The 17,740-nt window shown below is 35.3% G+C and overlaps 3 protein-coding genes across 3 annotated transcripts; 1 reads left to right on the top strand and 2 right to left on the bottom strand.

Annotated features, from left to right (window-relative positions):
• Positions 1–277: 277 nt before the first annotated feature.
• LOC121729564 lies at positions 278–5,567 on the bottom strand. Its single transcript, XM_042118118.1, has 5 exons — positions 5,480–5,567; positions 3,203–3,382; positions 2,316–2,433; positions 989–1,149; positions 278–501 (listed from the first exon to the last, which is right to left on the bottom strand). The coding sequence occupies exons 1-5, from the start codon at positions 5,565–5,567 to the stop codon at positions 278–280; spliced, it is 771 nt and encodes a 256-aa protein (XP_041974052.1).
• A 2,752-nt stretch (positions 5,568–8,319) lies between these two features.
• Positions 8,320–12,130, top strand: LOC121729437 (thioredoxin-like protein 1). Its single transcript, XM_042117954.1, has 6 exons — positions 8,320–8,508; positions 8,595–8,751; positions 9,037–9,147; positions 9,447–9,596; positions 9,936–10,069; positions 11,172–12,130. Exons 1-6 carry the CDS (start codon positions 8,411–8,413, stop codon positions 11,380–11,382), a joined length of 861 nt encoding a protein of 286 aa, XP_041973888.1. The 5' UTR covers positions 8,320–8,410; the 3' UTR covers positions 11,383–12,130.
• Positions 12,131–17,371, bottom strand: LOC121729436 (U4/U6.U5 tri-snRNP-associated protein 2). Its single transcript, XM_042117953.1, has 8 exons — positions 17,219–17,371; positions 16,991–17,142; positions 16,745–16,859; positions 15,409–15,584; positions 14,711–14,936; positions 14,239–14,362; positions 13,838–13,997; positions 12,131–12,676 (listed from the first exon to the last, which is right to left on the bottom strand). Exons 1-8 carry the CDS (start codon positions 17,292–17,294, stop codon positions 12,236–12,238), a joined length of 1,470 nt encoding a protein of 489 aa, XP_041973887.1. The 5' UTR covers positions 17,295–17,371; the 3' UTR covers positions 12,131–12,235.
• Positions 17,372–17,740: the final 369 nt, after the last annotated feature.

The following is a 17,740-nucleotide window of genomic DNA, read 5'->3' on the forward strand; positions in this document are numbered from 1 at the left end:
GAATTCGGACAATGTGCGGTCTTAAAAATATGTGCGATAGCTCATTAGATCCGGAATGACGTCTAGAAAAATGTATCGGAAGCGTGTATTAGCACACAAAAAATTGTTAATGTTATAAACAAATTAAGTTGCAAAAAAGGTATTACGTTTTTCCTTAATAACTGCGAAACTATTAACATTTAAGAAATTTAAAAAAATATTTTTAATAGGAGGAAATTTCCATAAAAAACTCCCGACTCTCGGAATTCTTAGATAGGTATCTATTGCACTTCAAATTTTAATATTGTTCCAATATAATATACCGCACAGCACCTGCTAGAACACTAGTAGCTAAAGCGGTAGTGTGCCCGCTGCACCTTCCTTCTAGAAGATCGTTGTTATCATCTTCTACATCGGTGATGCTCTGGCTGAAACATCCGTAGGCAGTTTGAAATTCTAGAATATTGTTCAGCCACGAACGACGCAGAAACTCTGTGCGGCCGTGTAAAATGCAGATACTGACTGTAACAAAAAGAACGTAGTAAATGAGTATCACTTATGACAATACACATAGGTAATAAAGGAAGGGAAATAACTAAGAAAGTTGTATCTTATCTTTTCTATCTCAATTCTCAACAACTTTCAGAATTAAATACCACCTCATATTATAGCATGGGCCATTCAAAACTGAACTTAATAAAATAGTAGTTACACCTAATATATTATATATTCTGTGGTTACACATCGAATTGACAAACTTGCCGCTCACGGTGTCAGTCTGTCTGCCTGTTACATTTTTGAATAGTTCATTAATTAATGTATCGGATGGATGCGTTACTTTGCAATATAAAGGAATTGTGTCCTTGTGTATAGCACAAAGCTTGGGTAGGTACTATTGCAAACTAAGTCCTAAATTTTGCATTGCTTGCCAGATATCAATTAAACTACCGACCAATATTGGTGAAAGAGCTACTATGACGAATCACAAACTTAGACTGAAGGAACTTACTGTGTTCCAACATCAGATCTACCAGTCCAAAGTCGTGGTGTGCGATGTACTCCGCCTCAGCATAGCTCATAGAGCAGAAGGAGTCAAGCAAGTCACTGTCCTGGCCTGGTGAGAGTATGCTGCAATATTTGCTGTTCCTTGCCATTAGCAGTAGCAGTGCTCTAAAAAGATTCAGCGTAGGTTAGGTGCATATAGAGTGTTTATTCCCCTATGATAAAGTGTTAATAAATTGAGTTAACTTTATGTAATTCTGTTAACCTTATTGAATACATCAGCTAAATATTTAACACGTAATGTTCCCTTCAACCTATGCTTCAACTTTGTTTGTATGTTGTGAAAATAAAATAATTAAGGACGCTATCACAAAAATTAGCAGGTCAGTACGAATATCGACGTTAAGGACATTAAAATAACATTCAATATCAGCGCGCCTTGTACAGTGGCGGTTACGACGCTCGCCGCTTTCTTGATAGGGCGAAAATGTAATAAGGAGAGCGTTTCTTATTTTTCTTATAAATAGAAGTGTTATTTATTTTTATCTTTACTTAATATTATAAAGCGGAAGAGTTTGTTAGTTTGTTTGTTTGTTTGAACGCGCTAATCTCAGGAACTACTGGTCCGATTTGAAAAACTTTTATGATTCTCGCCTAAACTATTTAATCTATTTTGATGAAATTTGGCATGGAGATTGGAGATACTAATTTGAATCTGGGACAAGGAATGTTTTTTGTCCCGGAAAAATGTGCGGTTCCCACACAATATACTTTTCTGATTTGCGCGTAAACGACTCAATCGATGTAGGGGAACAACTATAAACTAAAGTCCACGCGGACGAAGTCGCGGGCAACAGCTAGTATAAAATATTTAGCTATTCGTACAAGGGACTAAATAAGCAACAATTTTTTTGTAAGTATATTTATTTTCCTTAGTTCAGTGTACTTATTTAGTTTAGCTATAATGGTACCTAATCAAACCTCATTTTTTTAAATCTTTTATACGATTATTGTGATGGTTAAAACGTATTTATGTGAAAAATTTGTATGCGGCTATAAAATTTTTATGGTGTAGACTTGGAGAGATTATCTTTCATGTGTAACCAAAATAATAAATATCCCCGCAGAGTGACTCCTAATTCTTTAAAAAGGTACCTAAAAATCGCTGATGTTTGTGAAAAACTGTGATAGCGTCCTTAAACTGGAACTATATTTTTGCGAAACTCAAAGTTTCTTCATTTCAAATTCTATTAACAAGACCGGCAGATAGATCGCATAATATTCATATTAGTATGGATACTAATTTAGACTATGTAAAACTATTACAAACTTACCTATGGCACAAAGCATATCCGATGTCTGAGCCACTCTTTACAATTCGCGAACAATGATCGTCCAGCAAGCAGACACCATCAGAGGTATCGGATCCAGCAAGGAGTTTCAAGCAGTAATCTAAGAATGAATAACATAATGAAAAGGTCTCTAAATACCAGCTTTGTCGCTTAGAAGAATGAAGAGAATATGTTTAACAAGATGACGCCGGCGACTCCGTTGCGCCAAAATTTGTTTTGTGGGAACATAACATATTGTGTGTGGGTACATTTTCCCGGAATAGAAAGTATTCTAAGTCCTTTACCGGGAATCGAAGTATTTCTATAGCAATTTTAGCAAAATCGGTTCAGCGGTTTAATGGACGTGAAGAGGTATAACAGTAAACAGTGATAGACACATTTTTGCATTTATATTATAGAGATGCACCGTTTCTGATGTTATTAGGGTTCCGTACCCAAAGGGTAAAAACGGGACCCTATTACTGAGACTTCGATGTATGTCCGTCTGTCTCCAGGCTGTAACTCAAGAACCGTAACAGCTAGAGACTAGAGAGTTGAAATTTTTACAGATTATGTATTTCTATTGCCGCTATACCAACAAATACTAATTAAGAAATTTAAAAAAACCCCCGCCAAACAACTTTAAAAAGTAATGAAATAATATTTACTGCCTTTAAGTTCAAATAATTCCTGACTTGTGTAAAGTAATATTTTAGTCCATAATTGTTGTTACGGTGTGTCGGGGGACAGGTAGCCACTTGAAATGTACACAAAATACTCAGCTGTATTTATACTTTAATAATTAATAATAAAATTTAAATAAATAATTAAGGGGGGTTCCCATACAAAAAACATAATTTTTTACTTAGTAACCTCAGTATATATCTTACCTGATTCTTTCGCACTGGGAATCCATTGGTTGGCTCTTCTCACATTAGCGACATAGGCGTATTGAGTCCAACTATGAACGTATCTGTGGAAATCTCTGGATATTGCATAGTGTACTCGCGGTGGTTCAAACTTCGTCACGCGAGCGATCCAAATAGAAGCGTTGGAGAACAGCTGAGAAACTAAAACATGAGTAAATATTGATTGAAGAAGATGCAGACCATGATCGACGTCCATTTTTATATTAAATGTCTATACATATAACAAAACTGTAGAAATGACAATTCTGTACATTAAAGATATCCAAAAAATAATAAGCGGGGGCTGTTACTACATCGCTATAGAAGCCAAAACTGTGGTTAGTTTTTTGTCTGTCTGTATGTCTGTCTGTCTGTCTGTCTGTCTGTCTGTCTGTCTGTATGTTTGTTCCAGCATCACACGAAAACTACTGATCCGATTTGAATGCAGTTTTCGCAGATATATTTGTCTTCTCCCAACTTAACATCTGGTGTACTAAAATTTTTCCCCCCAACTCTCCAAGGGGTCAAAAGAGGGGGTAAGATTTTGTATCAAACTTTTTTCTTTAACACGAAAACTACTGATCCGATTTGAATACGGTTTTCGCAGATATATTTATCTTCTTCCAACTTAACATCTGGTGTATAAATTTTTCCCCCCTCACCCCTCTAAGGAGACCAAAGAGGGGGTCAAATTTTGTATCAAACTTTTTTCTTCAATGGACTAACTTCATATTATTAACTTTATTTTCCAATTTAACATCTGGTGTATAAAATTTTTCCCTCACCCCTTTAAGGGGGCCGAAGAGGAGGTCAGATATTGTATCAAACTTTTTTTTAACATGAAAAGTAATGATCCGATTTGAATATGGTTTTCGCAGATATATTTGTCTTCTTCCAACTTCATATCTGGTGTATAAAATTTTTCCCCCCCACCCCTCAAAGGGGACCAAAGAGGGGGCAGATTTTGTATCAAACTTTTTTCTTGAATAAACTTACAACATATTATAAACTGTATTTTCCAATTTAATACCTGGTGTATAACATTTTTCCCTCACCCCTCTAAGGGGACAAAAGAGGGGGCAAGAGTATGTATAAAACTTTTTCCTTAACACGAAAACTACTGATCCGATTTGAATACGGATCAGTAGTTTTCGTGTAATGTAAAAAAAATTAATGATCCTTTTTGCAGATATATATGCCTTATTCAAACTTAGCATCTGCGCATTTTGAGTGTCGTTTGATTAACATGCGGGAGGCTTTGTCTCCGGACGGTACTTGGGGGGGCTGGGCCCCCCCATACCCCCCCCCTCCCTCCTGGTAATGTTGCCAAGCAAAAACATGTTGCGTCGTTAGTGTTGAGTTTCAATTCTTATTCCTTAGGAACAAACTAAGTTATTAATTAATAGTGAAACATGTGAAACATACAGATTTCAAGTGTCATTTGATTAATATGAGGAAGGCTTTGCCTGGATATGGACAGACGGACAGGCTGATATTATATCTTTGTAATCGGGTTCCGTTTTTTACCATCTGAGTAAGGGACCATAAAAAGGAGAGAATTATCCATTTCCGTTATTATACTATGGTAACGCCTACGAAGTCGCGGGAAACAGCTATCCATACTAATATTATAAATGCGAAAGTGTATTTGTTTGTTTGTTTGTTTGTCCTTTCTTCGCAGCCAAACGAAGCAACCAATTGACTTGATTTTTGGCATCGACTTAGTTGAAAGGATAGAGAGTAACATAGGCTACTTTTGGTCTTGGAAAAACATCATGTTTCTAAAGGAGATTTGCAAGAATATTCGTATTGTACACGATTTTCGAATTCCACGCGAGCGAAGCCACGGGCAAAAGCTAGTATTATTACAAACTAGATGACCCGGTAAATTAGCATCGCTGCTTTCCTAATATAGACTTTCCCTGGACATCCACGAATATTTCAATACTAAAATTAGCCAAATCGATTCTGCAGTACTTGAGTTTTAGTGAGTGTGAGTGTATCTGTTATCTCTTTAAAATTCTCAAATCGCTGAGCCGATTTAGATTATAAATATATTTTGAGTACCGGGAAAAGGACAAAGGATACTTTTAAGGGAGGATAACGCTACTCACAAATACTAGAGGATACTGCATAACTCCCTGTTGTTACAAATGAGTAATGACAGTGGGCGGTGGTTAACGCTTTCCATCAGGTTATCTGTTGCTCGTTCTCCGGTCCCCTTAACAAAATCTTTGAAATAATTAATTAGTACTTTACTCTTTACGCATTCCCGTCCAGACTCTTCATCGGCTATCTTCTTTTGGTAATAATTTAAAATCTCTTCACTTTTCATATAGATGGCCATTAAATCTGCTTTCCGGTAGGAGGTAGAGATCTTCTTATATCGCAACGCATGTCCCAAGTGCACTGGAATCAATGACAGATTAACTTTTAGCCCGGCCGCACATTGTCCGAATTCTGATCAGAAACAGTTGAATTTCGCCGGACCGCCACCCCGCACACTATCCGAAATATTCTTCCGGCGAGTTCGAGCTCTCTCGGCTCAGTACAAAATGTAAGAGACAGCGCGGACGTTAAACTGTTTCTGATCAGAAATTTCGGACAATGTGCGGCCGGGCTTAATCAAATTAAGCAATTGCCTGTATCGGTTCGGTTCGGAAAAGACCACAGACTCACAATTCCCAATATAGAAAATTTGGTCGGGATTATAAAGTTAGATATAAGTATTAACTTTATGGTCGGGATACGTCATGCCCAGCTATGACTAAAATAACTAAAATAGCCTTAGAAAATTTAAATAGCCCGACCGAATCGTCTGCCATCTGCCTATGAAACAATAATTCCTCTGATAGTAGATAAAATCTACCTACTTTATAAAACAGTTCAGAAGCGTTGACAACTTCGGTTTGGCAACGGGCGACATGAAAGCAACTGCAGATGACGTGTCGCAGCGACACTACTGGTTTGTATGATGTATATAATAATATATTGTATGTATTATATTATTACACTCGGTGCTGCTCGCCAGTTCTGTTACCTATACTTGAACTTGGCTTGACACGTTCAAATATAGGTAACAGAACTTGACTTGTCTAGGTTTCTATGAAATACCCTCCGCAGCTAGCGACACGAAGCTAGCGACACATATTCGTAGAAATACATAGAAACCCAAACCAGTAGTGTCGCGACGACACGTCGTCTGCGGTTGCTTCATGTCGTTCGGTTTCAACTTGTACCTTTACTAAACTGTATTAATTTTCCTTAAATACAAAATAGCAATCACAAAGTTGGTACATATTGCCAATATAATTTTATAGTACTTAATTTAAACACCACTTTTTGTGTTTTTTCTTTCTATAACATTTAAGATTTTATGGCAGGATCAGAACTCGAACAGTGCTTCTAAAATTAGGACATATTTTACCATTTCCAATGAATATACCAAAGGCGACGCTGATCGAAATTTTGTTTATATTTTCCAAGTAAAAGTTGGTAATATTTTTCAGGACAGACACATACTTCTCAAGCTCCGATTGTCTTGGCAAATCGTAAATCGTTATGTATTTATAATTATTTTTTTGTGCACTTGATGTTTGAACCCATGTCACTAGGACTAGAATTCGTAGGCCTAATTTTAAAACTTTTAAAAATATTATCATTATTTAAATTTAGAAGGAACACATTCCAGATCCGAAACACAAATGACAGCGTGTATCGGATTCAAGCACTTTTATTGATTCTCGGTGAGTAGGAAAAATTGCTGGATTAACCCTCTATTTTTATTACTTTAGTTTGTTTACGTTCTACAAAAACGTGCGGGGCATTTTTATGAGAACGAAAGGGTAAACTACGAGTTATTAGATTAATTCCCCCAATGGATACATTACTGCAGTAGTCGCAAATCAGTCGCAGTTCAATCGCAATTCAGTCACAATTCACTCGATTCAGTTGCAATATTGTAGTCGCAAGTCGATGGCAATTCACTTTGAACTCAGTCAGAATTATTCTGTCGCAATTTAGTCGTAGTTCAGTCGCGATTCAGTCTTAATTCGGTCACAATAATCGTAATTTAGTTGCGATTTATGTAAGTATAAGTAATTGCAATTTAGTTTAGTCGCAACGTTATTATAATTAATATTTAAGTCGTTATTATAATAATTAATTATAGGGAGTGCCTCCGCTGCCGGCGCCGCGCCGCACCGGTTTCCGAATTGGCTGCCGGCGCCGTTTTCCGAAGTTTGCGGAAGTCACGCGATGTTTGTCGAATAGGCTGCCGGCGCCTTTTCGGCAAATATCGCTTGTCAAATGACAGACTAATAATAATAATAATCATTTATTGCAGGCAATAAACCCATATAAAATATATAAAATTAAATTAAAACTTAAAATTAAATAGTAGGTACATATTATACATTGTGAATTTCAAATAATACGTACTATTATCTATTCTGTGATAATACTTAATACAATTATTAATAAAATATAATATAATAGTGATCAAAAACATCAGTCTTGAGCTAAGTGACTATGAAAAGATAATAAGGTATATAATAATGAATATAATAAATGGTAGTGATGATGATGATGATTAATGTGATCAGCATAGGTAGTAGCTTTGCTTGTTTACGCTGAAACTCTCAAACATGTATAAGGAGTTATAGTATACCTACTGTGGTGCAAAATCTTAAATACTTTTTGATAGCATTTGATCAAAATGCATCACAAAAAACTAAAATATCCACAGCCGAACATATAACCTCCACCTTTGGAAGTCGGTTAAAAAGTCATTCGAGGTAATAATATAATTTTTTAATTTGTTTACCGGCACTGGAACCCAGCGTTTTTACCGGTTCCCATTTTGAGTGCCGGCACCGTCAGCCGTTGTTTTATATCCCGGCTGCCGGCAGTATACTTACCGCCGGTTCCCATTAACCGGCAGCGGAGGCACTCCCTATTTTATAATATCATGATCGGTAAATTTTTTGTTGGACAGGCACATCGAGAGCGAAATGTACGTCATAATAATGAGTTTTCAAAAAAAAAACTTGACAGCTTGCTGACACAGCCAAACAGAATGACACATCTAATTTGAAGTTTCAAATATCATCTTCGCCACTATTCCTTGTGAATTTTCAAATATTTACTGTGAAAAATTGTGTAAAACAGTTCTAAATACATTTATTTAAGATGGGTCTCGCTACAGTTATAGAGAGTGAAGCACATTTTCAATCAGAGATGGCGAACGCTGGAACCAAATTAGTTGTTGTCGACTTCACAGCTACTTGGTAAATTAACCTATTTTTTCGCAAATTATCTTATTATTACATTGCTATAACACGTACAAACATCTAAGCTTGCACTTTTTAACCAGGTGTCCGCCGTGCCAGAGAATCGCCCCATTCTTTGAGCAGCTGCCTGCCAAGTATCCAAGAGCAGTGTTTCTGAAAGTAGATGTTGATGTTTGCGCTGAAACCGCTGGAGCTCAGGGCGTCAGCGCAATGCCAACGTTCATTTTTTATAGAAACAGAGTAAGTTTCGTAACAATAATGAAAAAATATGTATACAGTACATACATTGTAGTCAACAATGGATCCCATATGTAGCACTTTTGTATCAAGATACTACTGTTTAATTAAGCCCAACAGAACATCAAATCTGTTGGCGACAGTACAACTGTTTCTGACGTCTGTATAAAATATTTGTGTTTCATAAATTAATTGTTCTTTTCATAAACTATAATTCCTGAGGGTTATTAGTTGTACTACACAATTGATTGCCGCTATTATATATACATGAGAATATTGATTTTATAGACCAAAATTGACCGCCTACAAGGTGCCGATCCAGGTACTCTAGAGAATAAAGTAAGACAGTACTATGGTACTGACGACGCCGCTGAGGAGGACAGCGCTGTCGCAGGTCATGTAAGTACCTTCTTAATTTTTTATTTACTCAGAAAAACTGTACAAGCATCTGTTTGTCTTTATCTGGAATATTGGAGAAATAGGTTGACACAATATCTTACATAACATTTGTTTAGGTTAACAAAACATTCAAGGTTTAGCCATTGGTGGGTTCTAAGTCCACTAAGAAATCCACTAAAATATCCTGTTGAACCCCTAAGGTTGTTGAACCCCTTCCGAAATCTGAACTGGACATGAAAAATATCCATGGTATATTTTTGACTATAAAAAGCTTTAAAAATGTTTTCTGTATCTTTCAGATGGACCTTTCTACTTTCATAGTGAAAAATGAATGTGAATGTTTGAATGAAGCGGATGATCATCCTCTGGCCCACGGTCTCACCAGCGGTGGGGGCTATCTAGCTAGTGACTGTGATGAACAATTAATCATCAATGTTTCATTTAATCAGGTATAGCTCTTTTTTTAATTCAGATAATCTTTTTGTAGTATAAGAGTCACTTCACATTACAATGTTGCACAGTGTTACAATGTTTTTTTCAATGAGCCATTCAAATTTGCATTGTGTTGACACGTCATGTTGCAATATGAACTGAATTTAGATCACACAAGGATAAGTCAATTGAAAATGAAGTTTTGAGATATGGTTAATATTAAAACATACTAATTAATAATTTATTAATAATTGTGATATATTATAATATTATTTTTACACTACTATGATTAAAATTCCTATTTACTTAAATAAAGAAATGTGATATTAATATTGAAGTACTCTTCTTTTTTGCAGTTGGTGAAGATACACTCAATAAAAATCAAGGGACCCAGTGATAAAGGTCCCAAATTTGTCAAAATATTTATAAACCAGCCAAGAACACTAGACTTTGACCAGGCATCAAGTAATGCCTCTGTGCAAGATTTGGAGTAAGTATTATAGTTTGTGCGTTTTAAGATGATATGGGTGACACATTATAATTGACAATAGTAGGGAAGTAACCTAAGAAAATGAATCGATAATTTAAAAATATCGAATCACTTCGTAAGGGAATTGCAATCGAAATTATCGATTTCGTACTGACGTTTCAGAGTGGCGCCGGCGATTTAAAATGGCCGACCTTTTTATCGATTTGATTTCGATTCAACAGTGTCAATCTCTATTGGCTTATGTTCCATTTCATGCATCTAACATTTTTCAAATATTTTCGTAACAATAATTTTCACAGTTAAAATTTATAATTTTATATTAATAAGTTAGCATTAAGCAATTTTTCATTTTTATTCATTTACAATTAGGTATAGGAAACATTTGTTTTTGTAGATGGAATATAATTTATTACATTTTGATTTTTCTTGTTTTCTTGTAAAAAAAACCCGTAGCAAGGAATATGAGAAGTGTCACCCATATTATCTTAAAATGCACAAACTATAGTTTCAGTGCATTAAAAGTATTACAATTTATTTAAATATGTACCTTAAACTCTTGAACTTTATTTAAGTTCAATTATTCATTTAAGAATCCTTATTTATTTAATTTCAAAAAGGTAGAAGTTGAAAAAGGAACAATTTTCATTCAGAAGACTTTGAAAATATTTGATAGATTTTGATGAAATTGTATGCAGAAATAGTTTCCTTTTTTGTGTGATTTTTACTATTAATTTTTGTTTCACAAGTCTTCTTACTTTTCTATGTTGTGTCTAGGCTCAATTCACACCGGAATGGCAGAGGCGAGGCGAGCAGTTTCAGTGTCATATGATTTTAAACTTTATCTTCATTATTGTAATACATAGTATCGCTTAAGAAATCTACGGCCGCCCGTGGACGCTCGTAGCCTCTTGCGGCCGCCGGCGGCGGCGATTTCTCAAGCGATACTATGTATTGCAATAACGAAGATAAAGTTTAAAATCATATGACACTGAAACTGCTCGCCTCGCCTCTGCCATTCCGGTGTGAATTGAGCCTTAATCACCCTAAATTGCAATCTTGCCTACGCTCTACACAAATGCTTACAATTACCAATCCTTTTCAGAGTAACACCAAATGACTTAGAAGGTAATCCAATTCCTTTGAGGTTTGTGAAGTTCCAGAGCGTACAAAACATTCAGTTGTTCATCAAAGACAACCAGAGCGGTGGGGACGTCACTCAAATTGATCACCTAGCCTTCTACGGATCACCAATTTCTACTACCAACATGGGTGAATTCAAACGGGTAGCCGGTAAAAAGGGTGAAAGTCACTAGCCTCGAGTTCTGGAGTATTGCCGCTAAGCAATACTTACAGGAAATTTGTTAATAAGAAAATTCCAATTTAATTTTTAAATGGTAATACAATGCTTATAAATATATATTGAAGGGCTTATTTATGTTGTAACAATTTCATATTATGCTCCTTGCTTAAAGCCTGAAATTACAATTATTACTAATTCGAGAATAGCATACAATACTTTAACAGTAGCCCAATACCAATAATAACCCAGGTTTTACTTTGATTCTATTTTAAATTAAAAATTTTAATACTACCTACAAGTAAATTGGATGCCAATTATGTAAGGTAATGTAAAAAACATATTTATACAGCCCAGTCACATCACAGAACAGGATGAAATTCGTCTATTGACCTAACATTGCTTGTCCTCAGATACAAACAAAATTATTAGTATCCCGGTGCCACGCACACATTGTGTGAACCCGATATAAAATCACGCGCATCTGAATAAGACAAGATGGGTTCGATTAATGAATTTCTCTTTATCCCGATACCAGACTTTATAATGTTATTATATCATATTCAAGGTGAATATTACGATAGCAGGGGGTTATTGTACTACAAAAATAATGTTAATACCTTCTGTGTGAGGTAATAGATAATATTAAAATAATAATGTGTGCATTTTGTAAATCAAAAGTAAATCCAAGTGTCTGTGTATCTATTTTTACATAAAGTATGATGTAATTTAGTTTATACTATTAGTAAATAATAAGAAACTGATATGGTATTTTATTTTTATTCTTAAATTTCTAACATTCATTTTTAAAATGAACAATTTCGGGAACTTGAGTCTCTCCTCAATGTGACGAGGGACAGCCATTTAATTTAATCTTGCTTTAATTCGTATATTTGAATATATGCTTCTGTTAGGGTTATCATCTGAGGTAGAATACTAGTCACATGGAGGTCCTGCATTTCGTACCACTGTTGTGTAGGTGTGTGCAAAACATGGGCCCTGTACGTCCCCTTCTCTGGAGTACCATCGTGAACAATATTACCCACAAGCTCATAAATAGTTTTACCATTATGCTTGGCCTTCACTTCGGGCGTTAAGATATCACCGAAATCGACATTCTTCACAGGAAAGTTTACAACGGTTGGATTTTTCTCGACGAAAAATGTGTTTTTCGTGAATCTTTTGATGTAGAGAATCAAATATGGAGGCAGCTGGGTTATTTCAAACCTCTTTAGGAAATTCTCTTTATATGTTTTGTACTCCTTTGAAGTCTGTCCATTGAATTTCGATAGTAACTGATATAGATTTACCTGTGAATATAAAACATCTCGGATTTTAATTGCTATAATATTATGTTTTGACCACGTTTTGACAGTAAAAAATGGATACGTAAAATGTACTGTGCACCGACGTTTTTTTGGAAAAGTAGAATACATTTTGCGTTGTGACTTGTGATATGGTCTTTAAGGGGGGTATTACATTATCATTCATATTGGTTCATTTATATGATCATATAATATAGGATCCAATATACAGGGTGTAACAAAAACAAGTGATAATACTTTAGGGTGTGTACATGTTCCCTGTAGAGATTTCACTGTGAAAGTAGCAGCGCTGAAAGACCAAATTTTTTTTTTCACTTTTGTATGGGCAAGGGCCCGAGTGTCACGAGTTTCCCCATACAAAAGTGAAAAAAATTTTTGGTCTTTCAGCGCTGCTACTTTCACAGTGAACTCTCTACAGGGAACACGTACACACCCTAAAGTATTATCACTTGTTTTTGTTACACCCTGTATATGATTATTTGATCATATCTGCATATTACATTATCATATTTCATTGATCCTATTTTACGTCATATGTGGTTTCAATAGCCAATGGAGAGCGCTAAGCCGCTAACGCTGACAGATATTGACGTCAGGGTTACTAGATGTCAGAGAATTCGATTTATCAAAAGACATCGTCATTTTTAAGATTATCCAAGTATATAATTAGAAAAATAATTACATTACATTATTTGAAACATAATTAACGAACAACAAATTAAAAACTCTTTTTTATATTAAATAACTGGCAACACCTATTTCTATGACCATATTGGATCCAATCTCTCAGCAAATGTCAAAAATCTATGATCAAGAAAGAAATGAATCATATCCAATATAATTGACTCAATGATCTCGGATCCAATATATATGATAATCTAATATCCCCCTAATAACAATGCGTTTCTATTAAAGAACCTATCACACGCATAACACCCACAGTCCTTCACCCTGAAAAAGTGATGGACTGTGATGTGCACCTTTACGGCGCGTTCAGACGTGCGCGATTTCTGCTTTTGGAAAAAACGCGAGTTGAATCCGCGCGCGCGTTGAAAACGCGCGTGTCTGTATGCGCCCTTTAACAAGTACTCTGTGTTCAATAGATCAGTTTTTCTACACGGCGGCGAAATGCAGTACCTAACTAACCTGCGGTATAATATTTTCTCTAAATTCATCAGTAAACAAAGGTGTTGGTGGTAGGTCGCAGGTGAGGTAAAGAAATGGTGACTCAGTGATCATCTCCTGGTATTCTTCACTATTCAAGTCCACCTTCGCAGCATCATCTGCATCTGGAGGGGGAAGCTTCCTAAAATGAAAAACAGTTAATAGACATCATGTAAGAAAGTTTAGTTTCATCCCCAAAATTGTAAAAAAAACTAGAATTATTATTGTTGCAATACAAACAAAAAATGTTAACATTTGCATATTCTGTTCACACGACATATGTATAGATTGGGCGTCAATTCAATTTGATACTTAACTTGTTTAGAAATAAATTAAGTAAAAATAATCAATTCAAATTGTATTATAAAAATAGTGAATCTTACCTTGTGTATATCCTCATATGACCCAGAAATGATTTGTAGATAATGGAACTGTTTCGACTTTTTGTCCCATTGAGAGCCATGTGCAGGGAATTCAGAAACCATGATAAAAAGTCAATAGGATCACCTACAAACACATAATTAAAAATCTTAGGGCCTGTTTCACCACTTCCTGATAAGGCTATCCACCACTTAACTTGACAGATGAAGTATGGAGAATCTGTCAAAAAAGTTGTGGGTAGCCTATCCGGCACTTTATCAGGAAGTGGTGAAACAGGCCCTTAATCTACTAATAAAAATTCACAAAATATCACAACAGAAAAGGTACACTTTGATATTTGATCTGATAGCTCACACACCAAATGGGCTTAGCCAAATAGTTAAATGGTAGACTGAATTCTATAACTTAGACCCTGATGACCCATTTTTAACTTAACAACTACTACAAATGTAAACTGTCAAAAGTAACACTTACTTTGCTTTATAAATTGAAATTTCTTCTTAGACCACAGGACGACAGCTTGTAGCATTTCATGTGGAGAAACATGGGCTTTGAATGCACGAGGGTTCCACAGTTTCCTCAGCAGTTCTCCGAACCTCTGGACCAGCAGGAACGACGAGTCACCGGGAGGTCGCTTCACATTGGCATAGTTCTCCTCCCTCAGAAAATAATTTCTCAGGGGTCTAACTTGTGACAAACACTAGAAAACAAATATATCATGTTTAAAACAACATTTTAATCAATTTGGTAGCTTAATGCTACCAAGTCATTCTTATTGAGCAAGATAAAGCTGAGAAATGCTAAGAACTCGCATACGGTTTTGCTCGATTGAGCAATAACGTCGAGCAAAACCCGCGGCTCGGGCTTTCGTCTACACATTCAGCATTGCTCGATAGTTTTATTCTAAATCGATATATTTTATTCAATCAATCCGGCTTGATCCGGTTCCATCAATCCTTCGAGCGGCTCGATGCGAGCCTCCGAGCTGTCAGTTTTGCATTCCACATAGTAATTATTACTCGACTTGGAGTAAAACTATCGAGCAAAACCGCATGTGAGTACTTAGCATAAGAATGAATTTAATGTTTCCATCAAATTCCATTGAAACTAAACACAATGGCCTGAACATTGACTGCTATCAATGAAAAAGCTTTTTTTCAAGTAAGAATCACCTGTAATATAACATTGCAATAATCATTGGCTTTGATGTTATTGAGTCCAACAATGCCTGGCATGTACATGGTGCCATCGATGGCTCTTGACATTTTAGTATTTTTATCCAGTTGAGTTATTTGATCAGGAGTGAAGACTGGATTCAGCACATACTTGATGTCATTCAATGATGAATCTGAAATATTATAAATACAGTGTAAACTCCATGTAACCATGTAACGTCACTCTATTTAACAACAAACTCTAAAGCGTCGAAATCAATTGACTTTGGTTGGTTTAGCTTGTCCACCATACAATGGTACACTCTACATAGCATCACACCCACTCTCAATAACGTCAGCATTACAACAATTGAACAATAAAAAGTACCTTTTAAATTACTAAAATTAGTACTGCGCAGCTGTGTACGTTTTTTTGTCGCATTGTTATCCTAGCCTGCAATAAACTAGACTTTCGGCATCATGCATACAGAACTTTCTAAGAAATTAGTCCTTTTATTTACAAATTGAGATTGAGTGCACGTGTAGGCTGTTTTAGACCCTAGTCCCGAACTAATAATAAGGAGTCATGGATTATTAATATCTATTCGTTATCATAATATTTTCAGTTATACATAAACTTTCAAACTGTAAATACGGTTAGTAAAAAATCACCGTACAATGACTAAAAAGTATTGATGTTTCTTCTCTCCATTTAACGACAGCTCTATATAACGTCATAAAATGCACGGTCCCTTCAGTGTTGTTATATAGAGTTTACACTGTACTACAAAAAAGTAATGATTGCTATAGAGGTCAGTATTGTAAAACTTGTGTATATATAAATAAAAATTTATCAGCCAAGTGCGAGTTAAACTGGCGCAGGAAGGGTTCAGTACCGTTATAGAGAAAAACTAGACCAAAAATTGTGTTTTTTGTAAGGGAGCCCCCCTTAAATTTTAATTTTATTGTAATATTATTAATAATTATTGTAGTAAACATACAATAAAGGGCCTGTTGCCATTACTGATATAGAGCAAAAAAGGCCGAAAAAATCACGTTTGTTGTATGGGAGCCACCCTTAAATATTAATTTTATTTTGTTTCTAATATTTGTTGTTATAGCGGCAACCGAAATATACAATCTGTGAAAATTTCAGAAGTCTAGCTAGAGTGGTTCTTGACTTATAGCCTGGAGACAGACAGACAGATGGACGGACAGACATCATAGTCTTAGTAATAGGGTCCCGTTTTTACCCTTTGGGTACGGAACCCTAAAATGTAATAATTTAGAGGGCAAACAGTTTTATGCAAACACAAATTCACTAAAAAAGATTTTCTATTTCCCAATAACTCACCTATAACTTCATAGTTATCCGGTAAACAGTAAAATTTCAATGTATGAAGATTGAGGAATACATGATGACTTTCAGCTACGGAGTGAGTGTATGCATGGGTATTAGTTCCCCTGCCCTGAAATATAAGTTGATAAAGAGTCAATTTTCTTCCATACTTGCATAAATAAGATGCCTAGATAACTAATAAAACTCTGTTTATAATGATTTGATTAATCAAAAATAATACAAAAGATAAACAACAGATACCTGGAAATATTTTCCACAAACCAAGCAGGCATAAACATTAATTCTTGTAAGGGAAATGGAACATAATTTCTCGAAATCAAAATCCAGCACATGTCTGTTTATGGTGTCTAAATAAGGACATTGTATGGTCTTCATAGTTTTATGTGAGGCATCTGCAAAGACAATAATAAGTTTAAGTTTGTCACAAATAAGTGAAGCCAAAAAGAATTAGGTTATAATAATATTTACTTGAGTGATCTTTGTCATTCTCATCATCCAATTTACGTTTAATTGTTTGATTAGCTGGCGGCGTTGTTTCAGACATTTTGTAATCTTAAAATACCGTTTTCCCAGTGGAATACAATAAAATTTACAAACACAAAACAGTTTTACGACTTTCGAAGACAAGTGACAAATGACAACTGGCGCAACTGGCAACTGACTGACATTGACAATAGAAAAAACGTCATCGTAGGTGACGTATGTCTTTTTTTAAATTTTAAAAATTGTATGTATTAATGCTCTAATCGCATCGCCCATCAGTGAGGCCCATTCACTGCAGGACTGCCGTGCAGTCCTTCTTATTACTGCACAATTTATTCACTTTTTCTAATAACGATTACATATTTATTATAAACATAACCAATGCGAGTTCTTTTACTATTTATTTTCACTGATAAACAATTTTTAACATAAAAAACAAATTATGATTTAAAAAACTGAACGTCGGTACAATGTTACATCAGCTGTCCTTTTTTCTTTTTAAACTCT

The sequence above is a fragment of the Aricia agestis genome, chromosome 8, assembly GCF_905147365.1.
Source record: "Aricia agestis chromosome 8, ilAriAges1.1, whole genome shotgun sequence".
Lineage (NCBI taxonomy): Eukaryota > Metazoa > Arthropoda > Insecta > Lepidoptera > Lycaenidae > Aricia > Aricia agestis.

Excerpts from the sequence above, each read along its gene's own strand:
- LOC121729564 (XM_042118118.1), bottom strand. The coding sequence starts at position 5,567 with ATGGCCATCTATATGAAAAGTGAAGAGATTTTAAATTATTACCAAAAG. Across the intron at positions 1,150-2,315 it reads GGATATGCTTTGTGCCATAG|AGCACTGCTACTGCTAATGG; the intron begins GTAAGTTTGTAA and ends GAATCTTTTTAG. Across the intron at positions 502-988 it reads AGATCTGATGTTGGAACACA|TCAGTATCTGCATTTTACAC; the intron begins GTAAGTTCCTTC and ends TTTTTGTTACAG.
- LOC121729437 (XM_042117954.1), top strand. The coding sequence starts at position 8,411 with ATGGGTCTCGCTACAGTTATAGAGAGTGAAGCACATTTTCAATCAGAG. Across the intron at positions 9,597-9,935 it reads TCAATGTTTCATTTAATCAG|TTGGTGAAGATACACTCAAT; the intron begins GTATAGCTCTTT and ends TCTTTTTTGCAG. Across the intron at positions 10,070-11,171 it reads GCCTCTGTGCAAGATTTGGA|AGTAACACCAAATGACTTAG; the intron begins GTAAGTATTATA and ends AATCCTTTTCAG.
- LOC121729436 (XM_042117953.1), bottom strand. The coding sequence starts at position 17,294 with ATGTCTGAAACAACGCCGCCAGCTAATCAAACAATTAAACGTAAATTG. Across the intron at positions 17,143-17,218 it reads GAATGACAAAGATCACTCAA|ATGCCTCACATAAAACTATG; the intron begins GTAAATATTATT and ends TTGTCTTTGCAG. Across the intron at positions 16,860-16,990 it reads TTTGTGGAAAATATTTCCAG|GGCAGGGGAACTAATACCCA; the intron begins GTATCTGTTGTT and ends CTTATATTTCAG.